General features: G+C 38.6%; 1 protein-coding gene across 3 annotated transcripts; it reads left to right on the top strand.

Annotated features, from left to right (window-relative positions):
* Positions 1-4,727: 4,727 nt before the first annotated feature.
* Positions 4,728-6,191, top strand: LOC147888436 (uncharacterized). 3 transcript variants are annotated; one of them, XM_087392999.1, is made up of 5 exons: positions 4,728-4,784; positions 4,995-5,168; positions 5,261-5,348; positions 5,555-5,636; positions 5,773-6,191. In XM_087392999.1, exons 2-5 carry the CDS (start codon positions 5,111-5,113, stop codon positions 5,968-5,970), a joined length of 426 nt encoding a protein of 141 aa, XP_087249125.1. In that variant the 5' UTR covers positions 4,728-4,784; positions 4,995-5,110; the 3' UTR covers positions 5,971-6,191. The 3 variants fall into 3 exon arrangements, with proteins under 3 accessions (XP_087249125.1, XP_087249124.1, XP_087249123.1); XM_087392998.1 differs by having other exon boundaries at positions 4,732-4,784; positions 4,989-5,168; XM_087392997.1 differs by lacking the exon at positions 4,728-4,784 and having other exon boundaries at positions 4,908-5,168.
* The last annotated feature ends 12,027 nt before the right edge of the window (positions 6,192-18,218 follow it).

Consider the following 18,218-nt stretch of genomic DNA (forward strand, 5'->3'; position numbering starts at 1 on the left):
AGGTAAAGTACAAGGCCAATGGGACTTTGGAAAAGTACAAAGCCACATTGGTTGCACAAGGATTTTTGCAGGTTGAAGGGTTTGATTTTTAGGAATCTTTCGCTTTGACTGCCAGAATGACCACTATTCACACAATACTATTGGTGGCTACTCATTAAAAGTGGCCAATTTATCAAATGGATGTTAAATCAACATTCTTGAATGGTGATCTCAAGGAGGAGGTGTAAGTGGCTCAACCACCTAGGTTTGAGGCCCCCCATTCTGAGAAAAAGATATGTAAGCTGAAGAAGGCTCTGTACGGCAGGCTGAAATAGGCCCCAAGAGCATGGTACCAATGGATAGACAAATTCTTTCATAAATTAAACTTCAAAAGATGCACCTCAGATGCTGACTTGTATGTGTACAGGAAAGGTGGAAAATCTACTATTATTGTTCTATATGTGGATGATCTCCTTATTACAGGTGACTATGAAGACATGATCCAATAGACTAGAAAGGCATTGAGCATAGAGTTTGAGATGATAGACTTAGGCTTGATGCACTACTACTTGGGGATTTAAGTTTGGCAAGAGCCAAGCAAGATCTTCATCTCTCAGTAGAAATATGCAAGGGAGATCTTGAAGGCATTTGCCAATGTCCGAGTGCAAGGAGATAGCTACACCTATGGAGGTAAATGCGAGGCTATCTATGGAGGATGCCTCACCACCAGCAGACATCGGGAGGTACAGGAAGTTGGTGGGTAGTCTCATCTATCTGTGCAACACTAGATTGGACATCAATTTTACTGTTGGCGTTTTGAGCAGGTTCTCCAATAAGCCCTGTGAGAATCATTGGAATGCAGGGATGCGGGTGCTCAAGTATGTGAAGGGCACTCTTGATTATGGCATCACTTATGGTATGGGCACTTCCTTGGTTGGTCATTGTGACTCAGATTGGGTTGGAGATGTTGATTCTAGGAAATTAGTTTCTAGATATTGTTTATCTTTAGGTTCAAGTATCTTCTCCTAGATTAGTAAGAAACAACCACAACAGTGGCATTGTCTTCTACCGAGGCTAAGTATAAGGCAACATGTTTTGATGCTTGTAAAGTAGTGTGGCTGAGGAGGATCTTATGGCACATGGGAGTGCAAGAGGATGAAGCAATTGTGATGAGGTGCGATAATCAAAGTTGCATGGCCATTGCTAAAAATCTAGTGTTTCATGCATGCACAAAACATAAAGAGATTTAGTATCACTATGTGCATGATTTGATCGAGGACGGGATAGTGGAATCGGTCTACTATCCAACAAAGCAAAATGGAGTAGATATCTTCACCAAGGCACTCGGGAAGGATTAGCTTCAGGGTCATCTTCAAAGACTCGGCATTGGGCTGAGAAGGTAGTTCACCTACGGGTGGACATTGAGGGGGGGTGTTAGATATGTTCAATGCCCCACCCTCCTAGTAACCACTAGTGGTCCAAGGTGCTCAAGTTATAAGGCCCCCATATGAGGAGAAGCCATGTGTGAGCCCGGGACATTGGATGGATCACTTGCATGTTAGATGAGGTCTATCAATGAGACCATTGATGGTAGAAAGGTGATTGTGTGGGAGCCCCTTATTCTTGCTGGGGCCTGGGGGTTCGAGGATGAGAGCCCCCGAGGCGACGCTATAGGAAATATTCCTTGAATATTCCATGGACGACTAGTCAGTTCCACCGACTAGGTTGATTGGTCGGCTTCACCGACTAGGTTGACTAGTCGGTTCCACCGACTACATTGATCTGACTACCGCCCTCATAGCTATAACGAGGCGACCTCCCCAGTCCATTGCATCAAATCATTTCAGATCAGATCAGATCTTCTAGCTAGTAGCTCTTCACCTAGTATCTGTCTAGATCGCCATCTAAGCTCCACTATGGGAGTGCATGGGTGGATGGAGCCATCATCTTTACTACATCAGTATTGAAGGAAAATTTTATTCATCTCTAGTTTGCTGTGTACTCTCTATTCTTTGTTCAGTTTCTATTCCGTTGCATCGTGTAATTTAACAGAAGAGGGAGGAGAGAAAGAGACATCTAGCTCCGTTAACCTAATACGAGAAGGACGAGTTTGCTTATCTAAAGAGCTTAGAGGAGGAGAGAGGAAAAAGAAGTATGGCTACTAGTGAAATAGATAGACTACAATCATATAGGAGAGAGCTAACAGACTTTCTAAGGGAGATATCTTTGTGTGTGGCTCATTATGGAAGATTTCCACCCCAAGAAGCGCAAGCCATTCAGAAAAAACAAAGTGCTATACATGAGAAAATTCATAATTCCTTACTTCTCTTGTGTAGTTTTAACTACATCGATGATGATGAGATGAACTCAACCCTTGAATGGGTTGAGTCTAGGATTTCAAGAGAAAATAGATTTGCCTTCTAGTGAGAGGCTTATTGTAACTTTTGGCGTTTGTCAACACCTTTATAAATATTGTAAGAGTTTGCTACGTCCACTTGTAACTTTTGAAGGTATTTCCCAAACACCATTATAAATATTAAGAGAGTTTACAACTACTGAATCTTATTTTTTGGTGTAACTTATCTGAGGTTTATTGTACCTTTTGGTGTTTGTCAACACCTTTATAAATATTGTGAGAGTTTGCTTAATATTGTAAGTTTTGAAGGTGTTTGTTAACACCATTATAAATATTAAGAGAGTTTACAATTGCTGAATCTTGTTTCTGAGGCTGCATTAAATTTTAGTTTCATCTCCTTTAAAAATATCAAAAAAATTGCTTGTTTATATGTTTTCATCTATGCTTTGAAGATTGGGTTTTTTCTTAAATTTTATCCGAAAACTAGTCCAAAAGTATATGTAAAAATGAATTTGTACATTGACAAGTCCAAAATTAATGAAATAAGTGTTGACAATGGATCTATCATCAAGAGGTGGAGGGACTTGAACTTGATTGACCACTTTATCCATTAATTCATCTAGTACTGAATCGTCTCCTATATCATCATCTATTTTCTTAGTCTCATCTATCACAATGGCTTTGGATGCCATGAGTAGAGCTTCTACAACATCTGTATCTGCAGTTTTCACCATTTCCTATGTGCATATCTTTTCTATTGTATCTGTAACTTTAGAAGAAAATGCTAGAACATTTGGTTAATCATTAAGTGAGGATACTAGGAATGGCTTAAAGGGAGAGCAAAACCTTGCTAAAGATGTTCAATTCCTGTTCATCATGTCCCACCTAGTTTTGCAAGAGAAAATTAGGAATTCCCGAACAATCATCTATATATATGTACCCCCTAGTGGCTCTTTCCTAATTCTTCCATCAATTTTTGCATCTATGCTTCCCATCTACCTATTTTAGAGGCTCTTAAAATCAACAATTATTCTCCAATTATTCCATGCATATATTAACTTAAGCCAAGGGAATGGCCTTTACGTTCAATTGAGAAAGTCAAAATTGAATTCTTAGCCGAAAAGGTGGAATACCTTAATATAGCTTCAAAATTTAATGTAAAGGGAAAACTAATTAAACCTTTATTAGTTCCTCTCAAGGTCATATAGGTGACATGAAGGTATTATATAAGAAGTAGAGTACAAGGATCATAATTAATTCTCATCCTTATTAATACTAGGGAAGGGGAGCCCTCTCCTCATAATTAAAAGGAATTTCTCATTGAGTTCTCATTACCCTCTCCTCATTAATAAAACCTAAAGGATTTCCTCCTTACCCTCCCCCTGGCTGCCAACTTTTGACTAACTTTTCCAGTAACTTAATACATTTTTTATTTCTTCCCAATTAGGGGCAATTATTGAAGACCAAAATTACTCTATCCAAACCAATGCTTGAAGTATTTAGTTTAACTATTTTGGTGGACATTTCTTAATCTAATTAAAAAGGTTGAATAGCGTGTTATGGGAGACCTTGCATGAAGACTCCATCAACATCCTAACTAGAAGGCCTCCATGTGCACTTATTTTAAATTCAATTAGAGGACATACTAGAGAGAGATGCATGACATGGCAAAACATGAATGTTATTCCTAAGAAACGTACCTATAAGTGATTCCCAAACACGTACCTATAAGCGATTCCCAAAATGTAATGTGCGAGCGAGTATTCAAATAGAAAGGACGGCATCCTTTTCATATATAATAGAATTCCAAGGGTGCATTAAATTATTGGACGTACTTTCGTCCGTCCCTAAGACAGAGCGCAAATCTGACGTTGAAAAATTGAAGTTCTTGTGCAAAATTGCCAAAGCAATGGGGTCGGGGGCTCAGTGGTGTGATTAATTAGGTTAGTCGATCTTTCGATTGAAGGCAAGCGTGCAGCGTTTGCGAATTTGAGTCCTCTGTGCGTAGATAATCGAGCTGCTTCAAGTGCACGTCGTATTAATAAATGCTCCCGCATTATATATTCCAAAGGTTTCGATTCTCGCACATAGCCGTCATCTTCAAATCCGCAGTACAGAATATCAAATGCCACCGTAAATCCATTCTTAAGCAAGAATACTTTCTCTGCCGCGCAATTCATCTACCTTCTGCACGAGGCGGAATCGAAGCTTTTGTGCTCGCGTATCTCGAGACACCTGCTTATGGCCTATAAAATTCCCACTTCCAAAATCCGTTGGGTTGCTCCCTTTCTTGCACTTTTTCCCTTGAAGTGATTAAAATTATGCTTTCGGCATCGATCACGTTTTCTTTATATAATGCTTCGATGGGTATCGTGATGACAAAGAGGAATTTGACGCTCAGAACTTGCAAAGGAAGTGAGAGGCCACATATCTCCATCGACCATTCTCGGTTGGTATCGCTAGCTGCTGATGAATGACGCATAACGTTTCTTCAAGTTCCTGTAGACAGCGCCAGATAGCATAAGTTACTTTAACCAGATGCTTCATTATACGTTTTCTGTAGGACATCGCGGTCACCAGAAGCTGCGGTGCTTAGTTAGTACCCTTTCTCTCGACAGCTGTATTGATCCTACTCTCTGATTTTTCTTCAAAGTCCCAGACTTCTCCTATGATCTACAATTGGAGACGCTTACACACAGACTCCAGAGTCCCGATATATTTTTCACGTCGATCCTTCGAATACGCTATCGACTGCACATTATTTGCTGAAGTTCCATGGTGGTAAATGGTTCTGCCGATTCTATCTACAGTGGATCTGGCTTTCAGCGCCGAGGTATTACGACCAATCTGTTTCAATAGCTTGCTTTAGCTTCGTTGTTGTTTCACCGTTGGTTTACGCATAATTCGCACGACGTACATATGCAGATGAAGCGCTCGCTAAGGTCAACCGAGACAAGACGTATTCTTACATAAGGGCTTGGGAGGAGAAGGAGAAAGCCCAGTCTAACAACAAGTGAGTTTGCTGGTGTTTGCACTGTGAAGTTCTTGTCCCTCGCGGACTTTTTTTCTTATATCGTATCCATGAATTGACAAACACAATATGGTGTCCCTGTACGCGGATTTGTTTTCTTGTATCGTATGTGTTAAGTTGATGAATGGACAAACGATGAGAACTGCACGACGTTTGTTCCTTTGATCTGCTCAAGATGTTTCTGACAGGTTCGAGAAGGCGCTTGCCAAAATCAACGCATGGGAAAGCGCAAAGCAGGCGGCGGCAGAAGCGAAGATGAGGCAAGCCCAGGTAAGTTCTTTTTCTAGGGGAACTTTTTGCGAGGTCTCATAATGCTCTGCTGCATGTGGGCTCTTTTTGCGAGGTGGTTCTTTTTCTAGGGGATCTTTTCGCGAGGTTTCTTAAGGCTGCTACTGGGTGCATGCAGGAAGAGCTGGAGAGGAGGAGGGCAGCGATGCTGGCCAGATTGAAGAACGATCATGCAGTGATCCACAGGGAGGCGCAGGAGAAGAGGGCAAGAGCGCAGGCAAGAAGGGCAGGGGAGCTTGTCAAAATAGAGGAGGAGGCAGCCAGGCACAGATCTACAGGAGAAGTACCAAGCAAGAGTGGATGTTCATGCTTCTAAATTTGATTTGCACAAACATGGTTTGTCATATCCATTCACTGAATGCTAAGATAGTTTACTGAATGCTAATAAGCATGCATGAACAGCCTAGTGCGTAAGACCAGCGCTGGTCGTTCTTCCCAAAGCATCCAAAGACAAACTTCATGTTGTCATGCATTATGAGCGTCATTGTGTTTTATTGTCCAAATAAAAGGACTCATGCAAGGTGTCAAAGAAAGTATGTCCCCTTTCTCTTTGTTGTAATTTTATTATAATAGGCAAATGAAAAGAAATAAAAACATGTCTTAGTTATTGGAAAAGGGAGTAGGGGGGTGGTAAAGGAAGGGAGGGGGGCGGTGGGGCAGTAAAGGGAAGGGACCTTGGTGAGGGGTGATAACAACGGCAGGGGCTGTAAAGGGTATATTGAATAATGGTGCCATCCCTCTATTTATTTATAAGGGAACCCCTCCCTCTTATTCATGAGGTTAAAAATTTTAAACCCTTTTATAATAAATATTTAGACTCTAAGAATGGGTAATGAAGGTCTTGAGTCTTTTCATGAAGGGCTTGAGTCCCCCCTTGCCCCTTTTCATGAAAATTTGGAGTTTTCCCTTTGATCTTAGCTTTGTTGGGCTATCTCCACCTTTTCACCTCAGAAATTATCTGAATTTCTCCATTGAAAAATAAAGGCCTTTTCAATTGTGTTTTGCCTTAGGTCAAGTTAATAATGTGTTGAGTATAAGGGCCCTTAAAATAGGTAGATGGTCCTTTAGAGCCATTTGGGGGGTGATACTTGTGAAAGAAAGTTTATTCTAGTTGTTTTCTACATACTATACCTCAAAGGAAAGGACTCATGAGAGATAGAAGCTAGATTCGTAAAAGATAGCGCTTTGTTTCATACTTTTAGTTTAAGGGAAAAGAGGACAAAGCTTGTTCTTGAAGCTCAAGCTTTTTCCTATACTTTTAATTCAAGGGAAAAGAGAGAACCCAAAGAGAGGACCCATAGAGGATCTCCATATTCTTACAAAAATAAATACAATGGGGTTCTCATGTAACTTATCCTTTTTATTGATAACTAAGGAAAGAACACTTTGTGGAGGATTTTATTCTAATCTAGCTTCTTAAAGATAAATAACTATTAATTGAGTTGCTTCTTGGATATATATTGGAAAACGTTTTGTAATATCATACTCTGGAAACTTAAAGAGCTCGGGAAAAGTCTAATCAAAGCTATCTAGAGTACATTTGGTCATTATGGTAGTTTGTTAAGACATACATCGTTCATGAGCGCATGAGTGCAAATGGGTTTTTCTAGTAGTATTCCTAATTGATTACTCTTACTTTTTCCAAGACCGACATTTCCTCTTTTATTCACCTTCTCTCAATGCATTCAAAGAACTTGTAACTTTTATGAACTTACATGTATTTTTCATACTCTATTATATGAAAGGTTATAAATATCATGTTCATTCACAATCATATTTAGCCTACTAGAGTCTAGTGCACGTTTAGTGCTACTTTCCATAAATGTAACATAGTTTTGAAGCATATTTTGGTGTCTTGGTCTAAGTCTAAAATAACATCCTCATGTTGACTTCATACCTAAATGTTTCTTTCCCTCTTTTTCATCCTTCATGGTATTATCAATAATCAACCTGCTCACCTATAAGAGAAATATAGGGGAAATATGTATGTAAGATGTAGCACAAGCCCCCCACTTGAAATCTTCTAGTTATAGAATTTATAGAAACAGATCTATTCGGAATGCATGAGGACACACATGGAAGTCGAATGATATGGGTATGGCCTCTTAATATTATGTGTTCCAAAAAGAAACATACATACATCAAGCAACCAAAGCATACCAAGCTTGAGATCAATGTTATGAGTAATGTATCACTTCAATGGAGTATTGCAAGGAACCAAACCCACCTTTGAATATTATTGGCCCATCAAGGACTAAATTTTGCATCTAACTACTATAATAGATCATTTGGATTTAAGTAGTTCTATCTATTAATAAGTGGAATCCTCATAACTTATAAGGCCTTAGTTTTCTAAGCTAGTTAATTATAAGATGTATGGATCGTTATACTCATGAATATCATCATCTTCTCACCTAATCTATTTTTTAAAACCCTTAATCATATGATTTTGTAGGTCGCATATGGTTTTACTTCTGTAAACTCATCGCTAAATTGTAAGCGCAGAGAGTCCACCACACAATATTTAAGATTGCACATGAGTTCAATGGAAGGGGTTTTATTTTCTTGTGGAGTTACAGAAAATACACATGTAGAGGGGGTATAAGGGACACATAAAATCCCTTTTTTTAGCGCACTCTCATAGTGAACATTGTAGGGTTGTAAGTATATATATATTTATTTATTTATCAAAACATATATTTATAAATAACTAATAAATACATAGAATAAATATATATATATATATATATATATGTATGTATATATGTATGTATATATACACATATGTATATATACATACATATGTATGTATATATACATATGTGTATATATACATACATACATATATATATATATATATATATATTCTATGTATTTATTAGTTATTTATAAATATATGTTTTGATAAATAAATAAATATTGTATTTTATATATTTATATACTTTTTTAAATTATATTTATATTTATCCTAATAAAGTCAAATATAATAACCTAGTGTTCAACCTATTTAAACTTGCAAATTAAAAGCTAATAATAAAATGTATACCTATTAACAACTAATAAAATTTAAGAAAATAACCTAGTGTGAAACCTATTTACACCTATACGCATAGCCAAAATTTGACCATGTAGTCTAATCATGTGCCTGGAGAAGATTTGACCATGTGGTCGAATCTTTATGAGGTGTCCAAATCAAACCTTGATGGGAGTGCTAGAAAAAAGAAAGTAAAAGTAAAAATCCTAACAGAAAAACTTAAATTGATAGAGTACTAAAAAAAACTAAAACTAGAAATAGCAACAAAAAAATTTAACCTAAAACCAAAATTTAGTCCCAAAAGTAAAAACAAAGCATGATTAAATTAAAGACCTAAACCTATAAGCTAGACTGAATAGGTCAAATTAAAGGGGGGAAGCATGTAACCTACAAATACAAAAGTTTCTAAACCTATTTAATAAATTCATAATTAAAAGGGGGAAAGATTTAAACATATATTTAAAGGTGTAAATTTAAGGGGGAAAGATACCTAAATTAAAAGGGTTAAATTTTAAGGAGGAAAAGATAAAAAGATTTAAAATTTAGGCTAAAAATTAAAAGGTTTAAATTTAATGGGGAGGGTGGGACGGGGAAGGAGGAGGGAGGGGGGGGAATATGTTTTAAGGGGGAAACCTATACTTAATGAAAATTTAAGGGGATACCTAATATACTCCGCTCCTCAAATTTTATTCTAGATCCCATTAAGTAGTTCCCCTCCCCCCCCAAAATGCTAACAAATTTCACATGCTAAAAAATGAATCTAACCTAACCCATGTTAGCTAGCCTAACCTTAATTTATGTAACCCAATCACCTAAACTAACCCGACCACCTACTTTAACCCTATGTAACACAATCCTAGCACTAACCCAACCTAACTCCAGCCTAGCACTAACCCAACCCAACTACATGAAACTCCTCATCACAAGAGGGCAAGGGATGGAGAGGGCAAAGAGAGGGAGAGGAAAGGTGAGAAGTAGGTGGATGAAGAGGGAGGGATGAGGAAGGACATGGGAGTACAGGGTTTTTTCTACCCCGAGAGAGAGAGAGAGAGAGAGAGAGATAGAGATTTTCAATTGCAAGTTAAATTTTAAATTTTGAGTTTAAAGAGAACTTTATTTTTTGGGGGGGGGGCCTTTAAGTTACCTTAATTTCCACATTGTGCAAGGGGGTGGATTAATGAAATTCAAATTTTGAATTTTTATTTGAAGGGGGGACATACTATTACCTTAATTTTTATAGTGTGCAAGGGGGCCACTAATGCAATTCTAGTTTTGATTTTTTATTAAATAGGGGGACATACTACCTTGAGGATAGTTCAAGGGTGGTAAGGATCAAAAACTTAATTTTTAAGCATTAACAAAAAGAGAAGATACAATGTATGATAACCAAGGCTATAGGCGGGGATAATAAATTAAAAAAAAATTAAATCCTAAATTGCTTGCCACCTGCCTGGCCTCTCCCTCCCCCTTGCTCCCTGCCTTCATGTTCTCCTGCATAGCCTCTCGCTCTACCTCATCTCCCCTCCCCTCCTTCACTGCCTTCATCACCTCTCCCTCCTCCACCACTTATGATATTGAATAGAATGGAATGGAATGTCATTGCGCATTTCTTCATTAGTCTGTCTACAAGATATGCAATGACGGCTCTTGGTTGATCATTGTATTAGTTGTTGCGGCCAATTTCCTCTTCTGGTGATCACTTGTAGACACTACACTAGCACTAACCCTGTCGAGTGCTGCTACACTCTTCCACATTCATGAGGGCATCCTCCAGGGTTGTTTTTGTGCAGGCAGAGAGCTTAAGTACACGTCGTATAAGTTTCAAGGGTCAAGAGAGCTTGAGTGTTGGATTTCTTGAAGATAGCTTCAACAGAGAAGGGCAACATCAAATTAATGCAAAATATCGGATGACAATATGATAGTTGAAGAATGAGAGAGAGAGAGAGAGAGAGAGAGAGAGAGAGAGAGAGAGAGAGAGAGAGCAAAGAATAGGCATGGACACTCTCCTGTATCCTCATCACTTGCTAGATCCAGCATCACGTCATATCGCAGTCTCTCCCCAGGCCCTTACCTATCCCAAACAGAGAAGGTGTTTTTGCATTCCTCATTCCTCCTCACACCACTCCCTAACTCCTCTCCCCTCTCCCTACTCTACCTCATCTCCCCTCCCCTCCTTCACCGCCTTTCCTTCTGCTCACTCTCATGTGGCTTAGTCACATGGCATTTGCTGCATAATCCCCCTTCGAAGCCGCTTGCTATCATCCTCCCTCCCTCTTACTTGCACTGTCTCCTTTCAAGCTCAAAACATGGTTGAGACTAAAGGATGCCACAGATAACTCATAGGTTTGCCTTTGTGCAATGTGCCCCAAAAGGACAACGTGCTGATGATTAGGTGCTACAAAAGGAGATATACTCATGAAAGAGCTTACTAGACTATGCAAATGCATCTCGCTGGACCACGAAATGTGATTGCTATGATTTTTTTGCATGCAATGAGGACACGGGTTCTTTTTGTGTTCTCTGCAAGATCTTTTGTGACTTAGAGTACTATTCCACTAGCGAAACAACCTTCCTGACCCACTGGCTATGTTGATTCTTTGGTAATCTACATTGAAAGAGAGGCCCTAGAGAGACAAATTGGCAAGAAAGTTTGTTGAGAAGAGGACCCAAAATTTCATGTGTGGATAGAGTCATAATAGCAGGTATCTAGACCGGCTAACTGTTTAGTTGTTTACACATTGAGGCTTGTCTAACATTAGCACAATAGTTCCTGTTGTATGCTATTCCTCCTTCCATGCCCCTTTCCAAGGTGTCTTCTATTGCTCAATGCACACCATCGAATTGTAGGTAGCCAAGAAAGACAAAGATCATATTTCCCTTCGAAGCTTTCCTTGTTAAAGACTACGTGCACGATCAAGACTTGAAAGAGAGAACTCTTAGGACCTTTGATGAACCAACATAAAACTATTTTTGACCAAATGCTAGAGAAAATAGAAAATACCTTGTCTTTTGGATCCGATGCATGGAACTAGTACCATTATCCCCTTACAAAGGAGAGAATGGCACTAGTGCTAATCTCCACAATCTCTTATGAGGTTTTGGGTAATGGCACTAGTGCCATTCTCTCTCCATTGCATAAGAGAGAAGAATGGCACACTAGTCATTCCCCACATTTTCATGGACATTTGTGGACATTGGCACCAGTGCAACTATAACACTCTCCATTTCAAGGGTATAATTCTCCACTTGCAATGGGGACAATGGCACTAGTGCCATTCTCCACATCCTCCTATGAGGTTCCTATTGCCATTCTCCACATATTCCTATGAGGTTTAGGATAACGGCATTGGTTCAAGTGTAGAATGGCATTAGTGCCATTCCTCACAACCTTCGATGAGGTTGTAGGGCATGGCACTGGTGCCATTATTACCACTCTTTGAGGTTTCTAATATGCCATTCTCCTCATTGCAATGGCTAGAATGACACTATTACCATTATCCCCATTGCAATATGGAGAATGCCACTAATGCCATTCTCCTATTGCAAAGGTACAATATTGGCTTTGCAAGTGAGAATGGCACTAGTGCTATTCCTCCTTTGCAAATCCAAAATCTTGGCTTTGCATGGCTACTAGTGCCATTCTCCCACTTGCAAGTGTAGAATGACATGCCATTCCTCACAACCTCAATTGAGGTTATAGGGACTTGCATTGTGCTATTCTCCCCATTTTGTGGATTTTCAATATGACAATGGCACTAGTGCCTTTCTCCACTTGCACTGGGAGACTGGCACTAGTGCCATTCTCCCTATTCTTTGAGTTGTGGAGAATGGGGAGAATGTAATTAGTGCTATTTACTTGCAATGAGGAAATGGCACTGGTCCCATTCTCCCCATTCTTTGTGTTGTGGAGAATGACACTACTGCCATTCTCCTCATTGCAATGGAGGGAATGGCAGTAATGCGATTCTCCCCATTACAATGGGAAAACTGTCATTCTACACTTGCAAAGGAGAGAATGGCACTATTGCCATTCTCTCCCTTGCAAGTGTTGGTAGACTCATACTAGTAGGTGTCTAGACCAGCTAACAGTTAAGTTGTATAGTGCCATTCTCTCCCTTGCAAGTGTTGATAGACTCATACTAGTAGGTGTTTAGATTAGCTAGCAGTTAAGTTGTTTACACATTCAGTGACATTCTCCTCATTGCAATGGCTAGAATGGTAGTACTTCCATTATCCCCATTGCAAGTGGCTAGAAGGACACTACTGCCATCATCCCCATTGCAAGTGGAGAATAGCACTACTGTTATTATCCCCATTGCAATGTGGAGAATGGCACTAGTGTCGTTCTCCTATTGCAAAGCTATAATATTGGCTTTGCAGGTGAGAATGGCACTAGTGCTATTCCTCTTTTGCAAATCAAAAATCTTGGCTTTGCAATGGAGAGAATGGCACTAGTGCCATTCTCCCACTTGCAAGTGTAGAACGACATGTGATATACCTCACAACCACCAGTGAGATTGTAGGGACTTGCATTGGTGCCATTCTCACCCATTCTTTGGATTTGCAATATGATAATGGCACTCGTGCCATTCCCCACTGCACTTGTAGACTAGCACTAGTGCCATGCTCCCCATTATGTGAGTTGTGGAGAATGGCATTAGTGCTACTCTACGAGTGCAATAGTGCCATTCTCCCCATTCTCCAAAACTCAAAGAATGGATGGAATGGCACTAGTGCAAGTCCACTAGTGCAATATGATAATGGCACTCATGCCATTCTCCAGTTTCACTGGTAGACTAGCACTACTGCCCTGCAAAGTTGCTTACCACTTTAGATGATGCATATTCCTAGAATTGGATTTTGGATTTTGGTGCTTCAATCTATGTTACTCCTCAAAGGTAATGGTTCTCCACTTATGACAGTGGAAAGACAATGTTACTCCCCAAAGGGAATGGTTCTCCACTTATGACAGTGGAAAGATAGGTTGTGTGCATCTGGGAAATAACTATGCATGTGACATAGTGGGAGCAGGTGACATAAAGATTTCTTTTGCAAATGGGTCTGCATTTGTTTTGAAAAATGTGAGACATGTGCCTAAGATGACCAAGAGTCTCATTTCAGCGGGTCAGCTAGATGATGCTCATTTTTAAGACCATCTTTAATTTCTAGGGTTGGAAGATTTAGAAGGACTCTATGCTTTTGGACAGGGGTGCCAAGTGTGGGACTTTGTATTCCTTACATGTATCAAGGGTGTCTGATCATGTTGTTGCAATAATTGAGAAGCTAATTACTTCTTTGTGGCAATGCCAATTGGGCCATATGAGCCAAAATGGAATGAAACTCTTATGCCATTTGGGTTATGTACCGCATTTGAGTTTTTTTAACTTTGAATTTTGTGAGCATTGTCTCTATGGGAAGCATACTAAATCAGCCCATAAAAGAAGAGGCAAGAAAGAGCTTGAAAAGCTTGATTTGGTGCATTTAGACATATGTGGTCCCATGCCTACATGGTCATTAGGTGGGGTTGAATACTATGTGACATTCATTAATGATGCAACTAGGAAAGTGTGGGCTTATGCTCTGGCTCAGAAGAGTGATGTGTTCCAAGTATTTCAGAAATGGCTGGCTTTGGTTGAAAATCAATCAAATAGAATGCTTAAATGCCTATGGAAGGACAATGGTGGAGAGTATCTCTCTCATGGCTTTCATCATTTCTGTGATACATGTGGGATCAAGAGGGAGCTCATGTCCCCTGGTACTTGAGAGAAAAATCTAGTTGCAGAAAAGATGAACTCCACCATTCAGGAAAGGTTGCAATGTATGCTTTCCAATGCAAGTCTTGCTGATGGTTTTTGGGCTGAGGTAATGAAGAATGTAGTGCATGTGATCAATAGATCACCTAGTAAGAGTTTGGATGGTGGTATTCTTGAAAAGGCATAGAGTGGCGAGAAGCCCGCTTACTCTCATTTTGTGTATATTTGGGTGTGAGGCATATGCACATGTGCCAAAAGAGCTCCCAGAAGAAACTAGATCCTAAGTCTAGGATACTCTTCCAAGTCATTGTGCCACCTACACAATAGTATCATCCAAGCTTTTCTCTAGCACATTGGTTTATTTCTTAATGTGCAAGCCTTACAGACCAGGGTGTTGGCAATGGCATTGTAGATATCTTATCCTTTTCCTCCATAGCAAACTTGAAAATTTTAAAAATAGAGTTGTAAGCTTCACAACTTACATCAACAACATCACAAGCTCCAAGCACCTCCTTTGCTTGCATGAGGCCCTTGAAGTCCTACATTACCTCTCTAGCAACCTGTTCACGTAGCCGTTTTTGTCTAGGTCCTTCAACACTTCAATGACATCTCTTTTTCCAAAAAAGGGTGTATCTATACACCACTTATATATTGAATTCAACATTGAACTCTTTTTTTTCAAAAAAATGGTGTATCTATACACCACTTATATGTTAAATTCAACAAACTCTTTTCATATGGTATCATATTTTCACTTTATCAGCATAGTGTTAAAATTGAACTAGAGTTAGGAGACTATTATTATTATTATAGTTATTGGATGGGGGCACCATGCACAAGTTTGGGAATTATAGCTTCATTGAGCCATATTTTTTTAAATTAGAGGTCACCACTTGACTTTTTAGCTTAATAAGGCCATATTTGTATATAAGTGACCCATTTAATGCTCTAAAAAACCCAATTTTTGAGCTCACTAATTGAAGTTGAGTGGAGAGGATATGCTCCAAAAAAAATTCCAAACCAACAGAGAAAGTCCAAAAATTTTGAATAGTGAGTTGAAGGTAAGGGTTTCAAATTATAGGTTATTGTCTGGTTACATATTAAGAGTATTCTAAACATGCATTAATCTTTGAAGTAATGTTGTGACTTGAAGCATTTGACTGATTGGAAGCATGCACATCTTCAAAGCAATGCAATTATTAGAAGGATGCATTTTTTGTTTGAAGGTAATCATTTCAAAATCACATTTTAAAAAAACCTTCAAATCATTGATCTTTAAACCAATGCAATGACTAATTAGAAGCATGCCTTCAAAGCATCGTTTTGGTCATGCATAAAAACCATCATGTATTTGAAGGCAAGCATTCCAAACTTGCATTCCATGCAAGCACTACAACCACGGCACATACACCAATAATGTAATAGATCCTAATGTTGAAGACCTTTCATGTCTCTTTAATCACCAGTGTTGATGACAATATATGTAATCCTCAAACCATGTCACAAGAAGATCATGAAGATACTATTTGGGTCTCTTAAAGTCGATAAAATATTTTATACCACTAAGGTTTCCTAGCCCCACCTAGCTCTTTGGGTTCTCTAAATCATTTCAAAAGACAATTATAAAGATACTCTTTGAGTCTCTATGGACAAGAAGCTAGCCTTTATGCCAATAAGGCCTCCTAGTTCTAGTTAAAAGCTGCCAATTGTAAGTATTCAATAGAGAAGTTAAAAAAAAACTTTTTAATTATATTGAATTTTGACACTCTAACATAAGAAATGGCTTTATTCATATCACACCAATCATTTTGACTACAAACATGATAATTTTTGGAGTCATATCCTGGGGTGCCAACTCAATATGTATTATGTTACTACCCTCGTCCAAAATCCAGGGTATGGGGGGACAAGGTCCATATAGAATGTGGATGGATTTACTTAAACATTTTCAAATATGCAAGGGAAAAATATGAAAATCTCATGTCCCCCCTTCCACAAAATATAAAGCATATACCTTGAAAAATATGCAAGATTTTAAGGTTTGTACATATTTTTCATAATATGTGAGGCCCAAGGGGGGGGGGTCTTTTGGATGGGGGGGGGGGAAATAAAAAATATGAAAACCCATCTTCTTTCAAATTAATTTAACTTTTTCATGTGTTACCAAAATTTCAAGGTGTAAAGACATATTTGAAGCTCTTTTAGTGTAGAACACAACCATGTTAATTTAACAAATTTATACTCATTGCATATTGCTAAATTCATCTCATACTCAATATTTTGATAGGTTTTTTTACTAAAGGGAGTTGGCACCCCAGGAGTCATATTGACCAAGGTATTGCCAAAATAAGACTAGCTGTCCAAGCCCCCCAAGCATGCCTTGGTCACAATATGACTCCAAACATGGTGATCGGCATAATATGAACAAATCCATTTATTATGTTGTAGTGTCTAAATTCTACATATTTAAAAAGTTTTTGTTTAAATTTCTTTGTTTCATAAGAGCTTGAGCTTATCATGCTACACATGGACATAATATATTGCCAACCATCATTGTATATTAATAGTTTGAACGTGTATACTTAGTGGTTATTAATAATGAATTATACTAAAAGGGCATCTTTATAAGCTTCATGTGAAGGGTAAGATTGCCTTCTTGGCCAAGGGCTATGCCAACACAATTGCTAGTTGAGCTCAGGGGGCTCCATCACGCAAGTTCATGGTGACATATTGGTGTGCATAATTGGTGATCTATGCACAAAATTATTACTTTGAGGCTCAAATAAAGATAGCAAGAAAACCCTTAAGCTTACAGAGGTGTATGTTTTTAGTATTCCCTTTCATGTCTTTTCCATTCACAACTCAAAAAAAGCTCGCAAAAAAATGAAAAAGCTCGCATGCAAAGCTCGCAAAAGAATATCCCCCTACAAATACAATGGTTAAACTTGATGTAACCTTACCTTACTTTCTGTACTCTATGCTTACATCCTTCAGTGCCAGCTTTCAACTTTGTAATGTTTGAAATTCTCTTGCTTCATTGTCTATCTCCAAGAACTGTTCTCTTCATTCTTGTTCTTCGTATCTCATTCTTTGTCTTTGAATGCTCTTTGATTTCCCTTTGCAGCTGCTCTTTCAAGTTTGAATTTATCGACATTTCTTGCGCCTTCTCCATTCTTTCTTAGACATACAATGTCTTGTACATTTCCGCAGTTAAATGTTGAGTTGAAATGTATCCATACATTCCATTGTTCCCATCACCCATAAACCTCAATAGCATTGTCAGATTACAAAATGGAGGGCTCGAATTTCTCAATGGACATTTTGGGTAAATCTATTCCTCACACCATAAGTCGATATGCTGGGAGCCTACTCTTCTCATGTTTTCCTTTTGCTCAGCATTTACAAGTCGAACCTTTCCTCTTTTCTGTAGTGGTGCATATTGTTATTCTAAATTAATGTGCAAATAGTGTACTCACTTCTTTTGAGGTTCTTCCTCAGCAGAATGGTTGCACGTAGCCATTTCATGAGGGTTGGTTCTTCATCTTGCCTACTTTGAAAAAAAAAAAGATTATTGATAGCCTGATGGGTTCTTTTTGAGAGGTCACCAGAATGCCATCAAAAGAGATGCAGAATCTATACAGAGAGAGAATTTATATGGAGAGTTTAATGCAGCATCTTCTCAATTATTTGAAAGAACGTTTTTATTCCTCCCTAGACTGACACACCTGTAGTCCTAAACTGATAGATATCTGTATTTTATTGCTTTCTCCACATTTT

The sequence above is a fragment of the Dipteris shenzhenensis genome, chromosome 21 (genome assembly GCF_047967505.1).
Source record: "Dipteris shenzhenensis isolate YYH24624 ecotype China chromosome 21, Dip_SZ_1.0, whole genome shotgun sequence".
NCBI classification, from domain to species: domain Eukaryota; kingdom Viridiplantae; phylum Streptophyta; class Polypodiopsida; order Gleicheniales; family Dipteridaceae; genus Dipteris; species Dipteris shenzhenensis.

Coding starts and splice junctions, on each gene's coding strand:
- LOC147888436 (XM_087392999.1), top strand. CDS start 5,111: ATGGTGGTAAATGGTTCTGCCGATTCTATCTACAGTGGATCTGGCTTT. Junction 5,349..5,554: donor AAAGCCCAGTCTAACAACAA/GTGAGTTTGCTG, acceptor TGTTTCTGACAG/GTTCGAGAAGGCGCTTGCCA. Junction 5,637..5,772: donor CGAAGATGAGGCAAGCCCAG/GTAAGTTCTTTT, acceptor GGGTGCATGCAG/GAAGAGCTGGAGAGGAGGAG.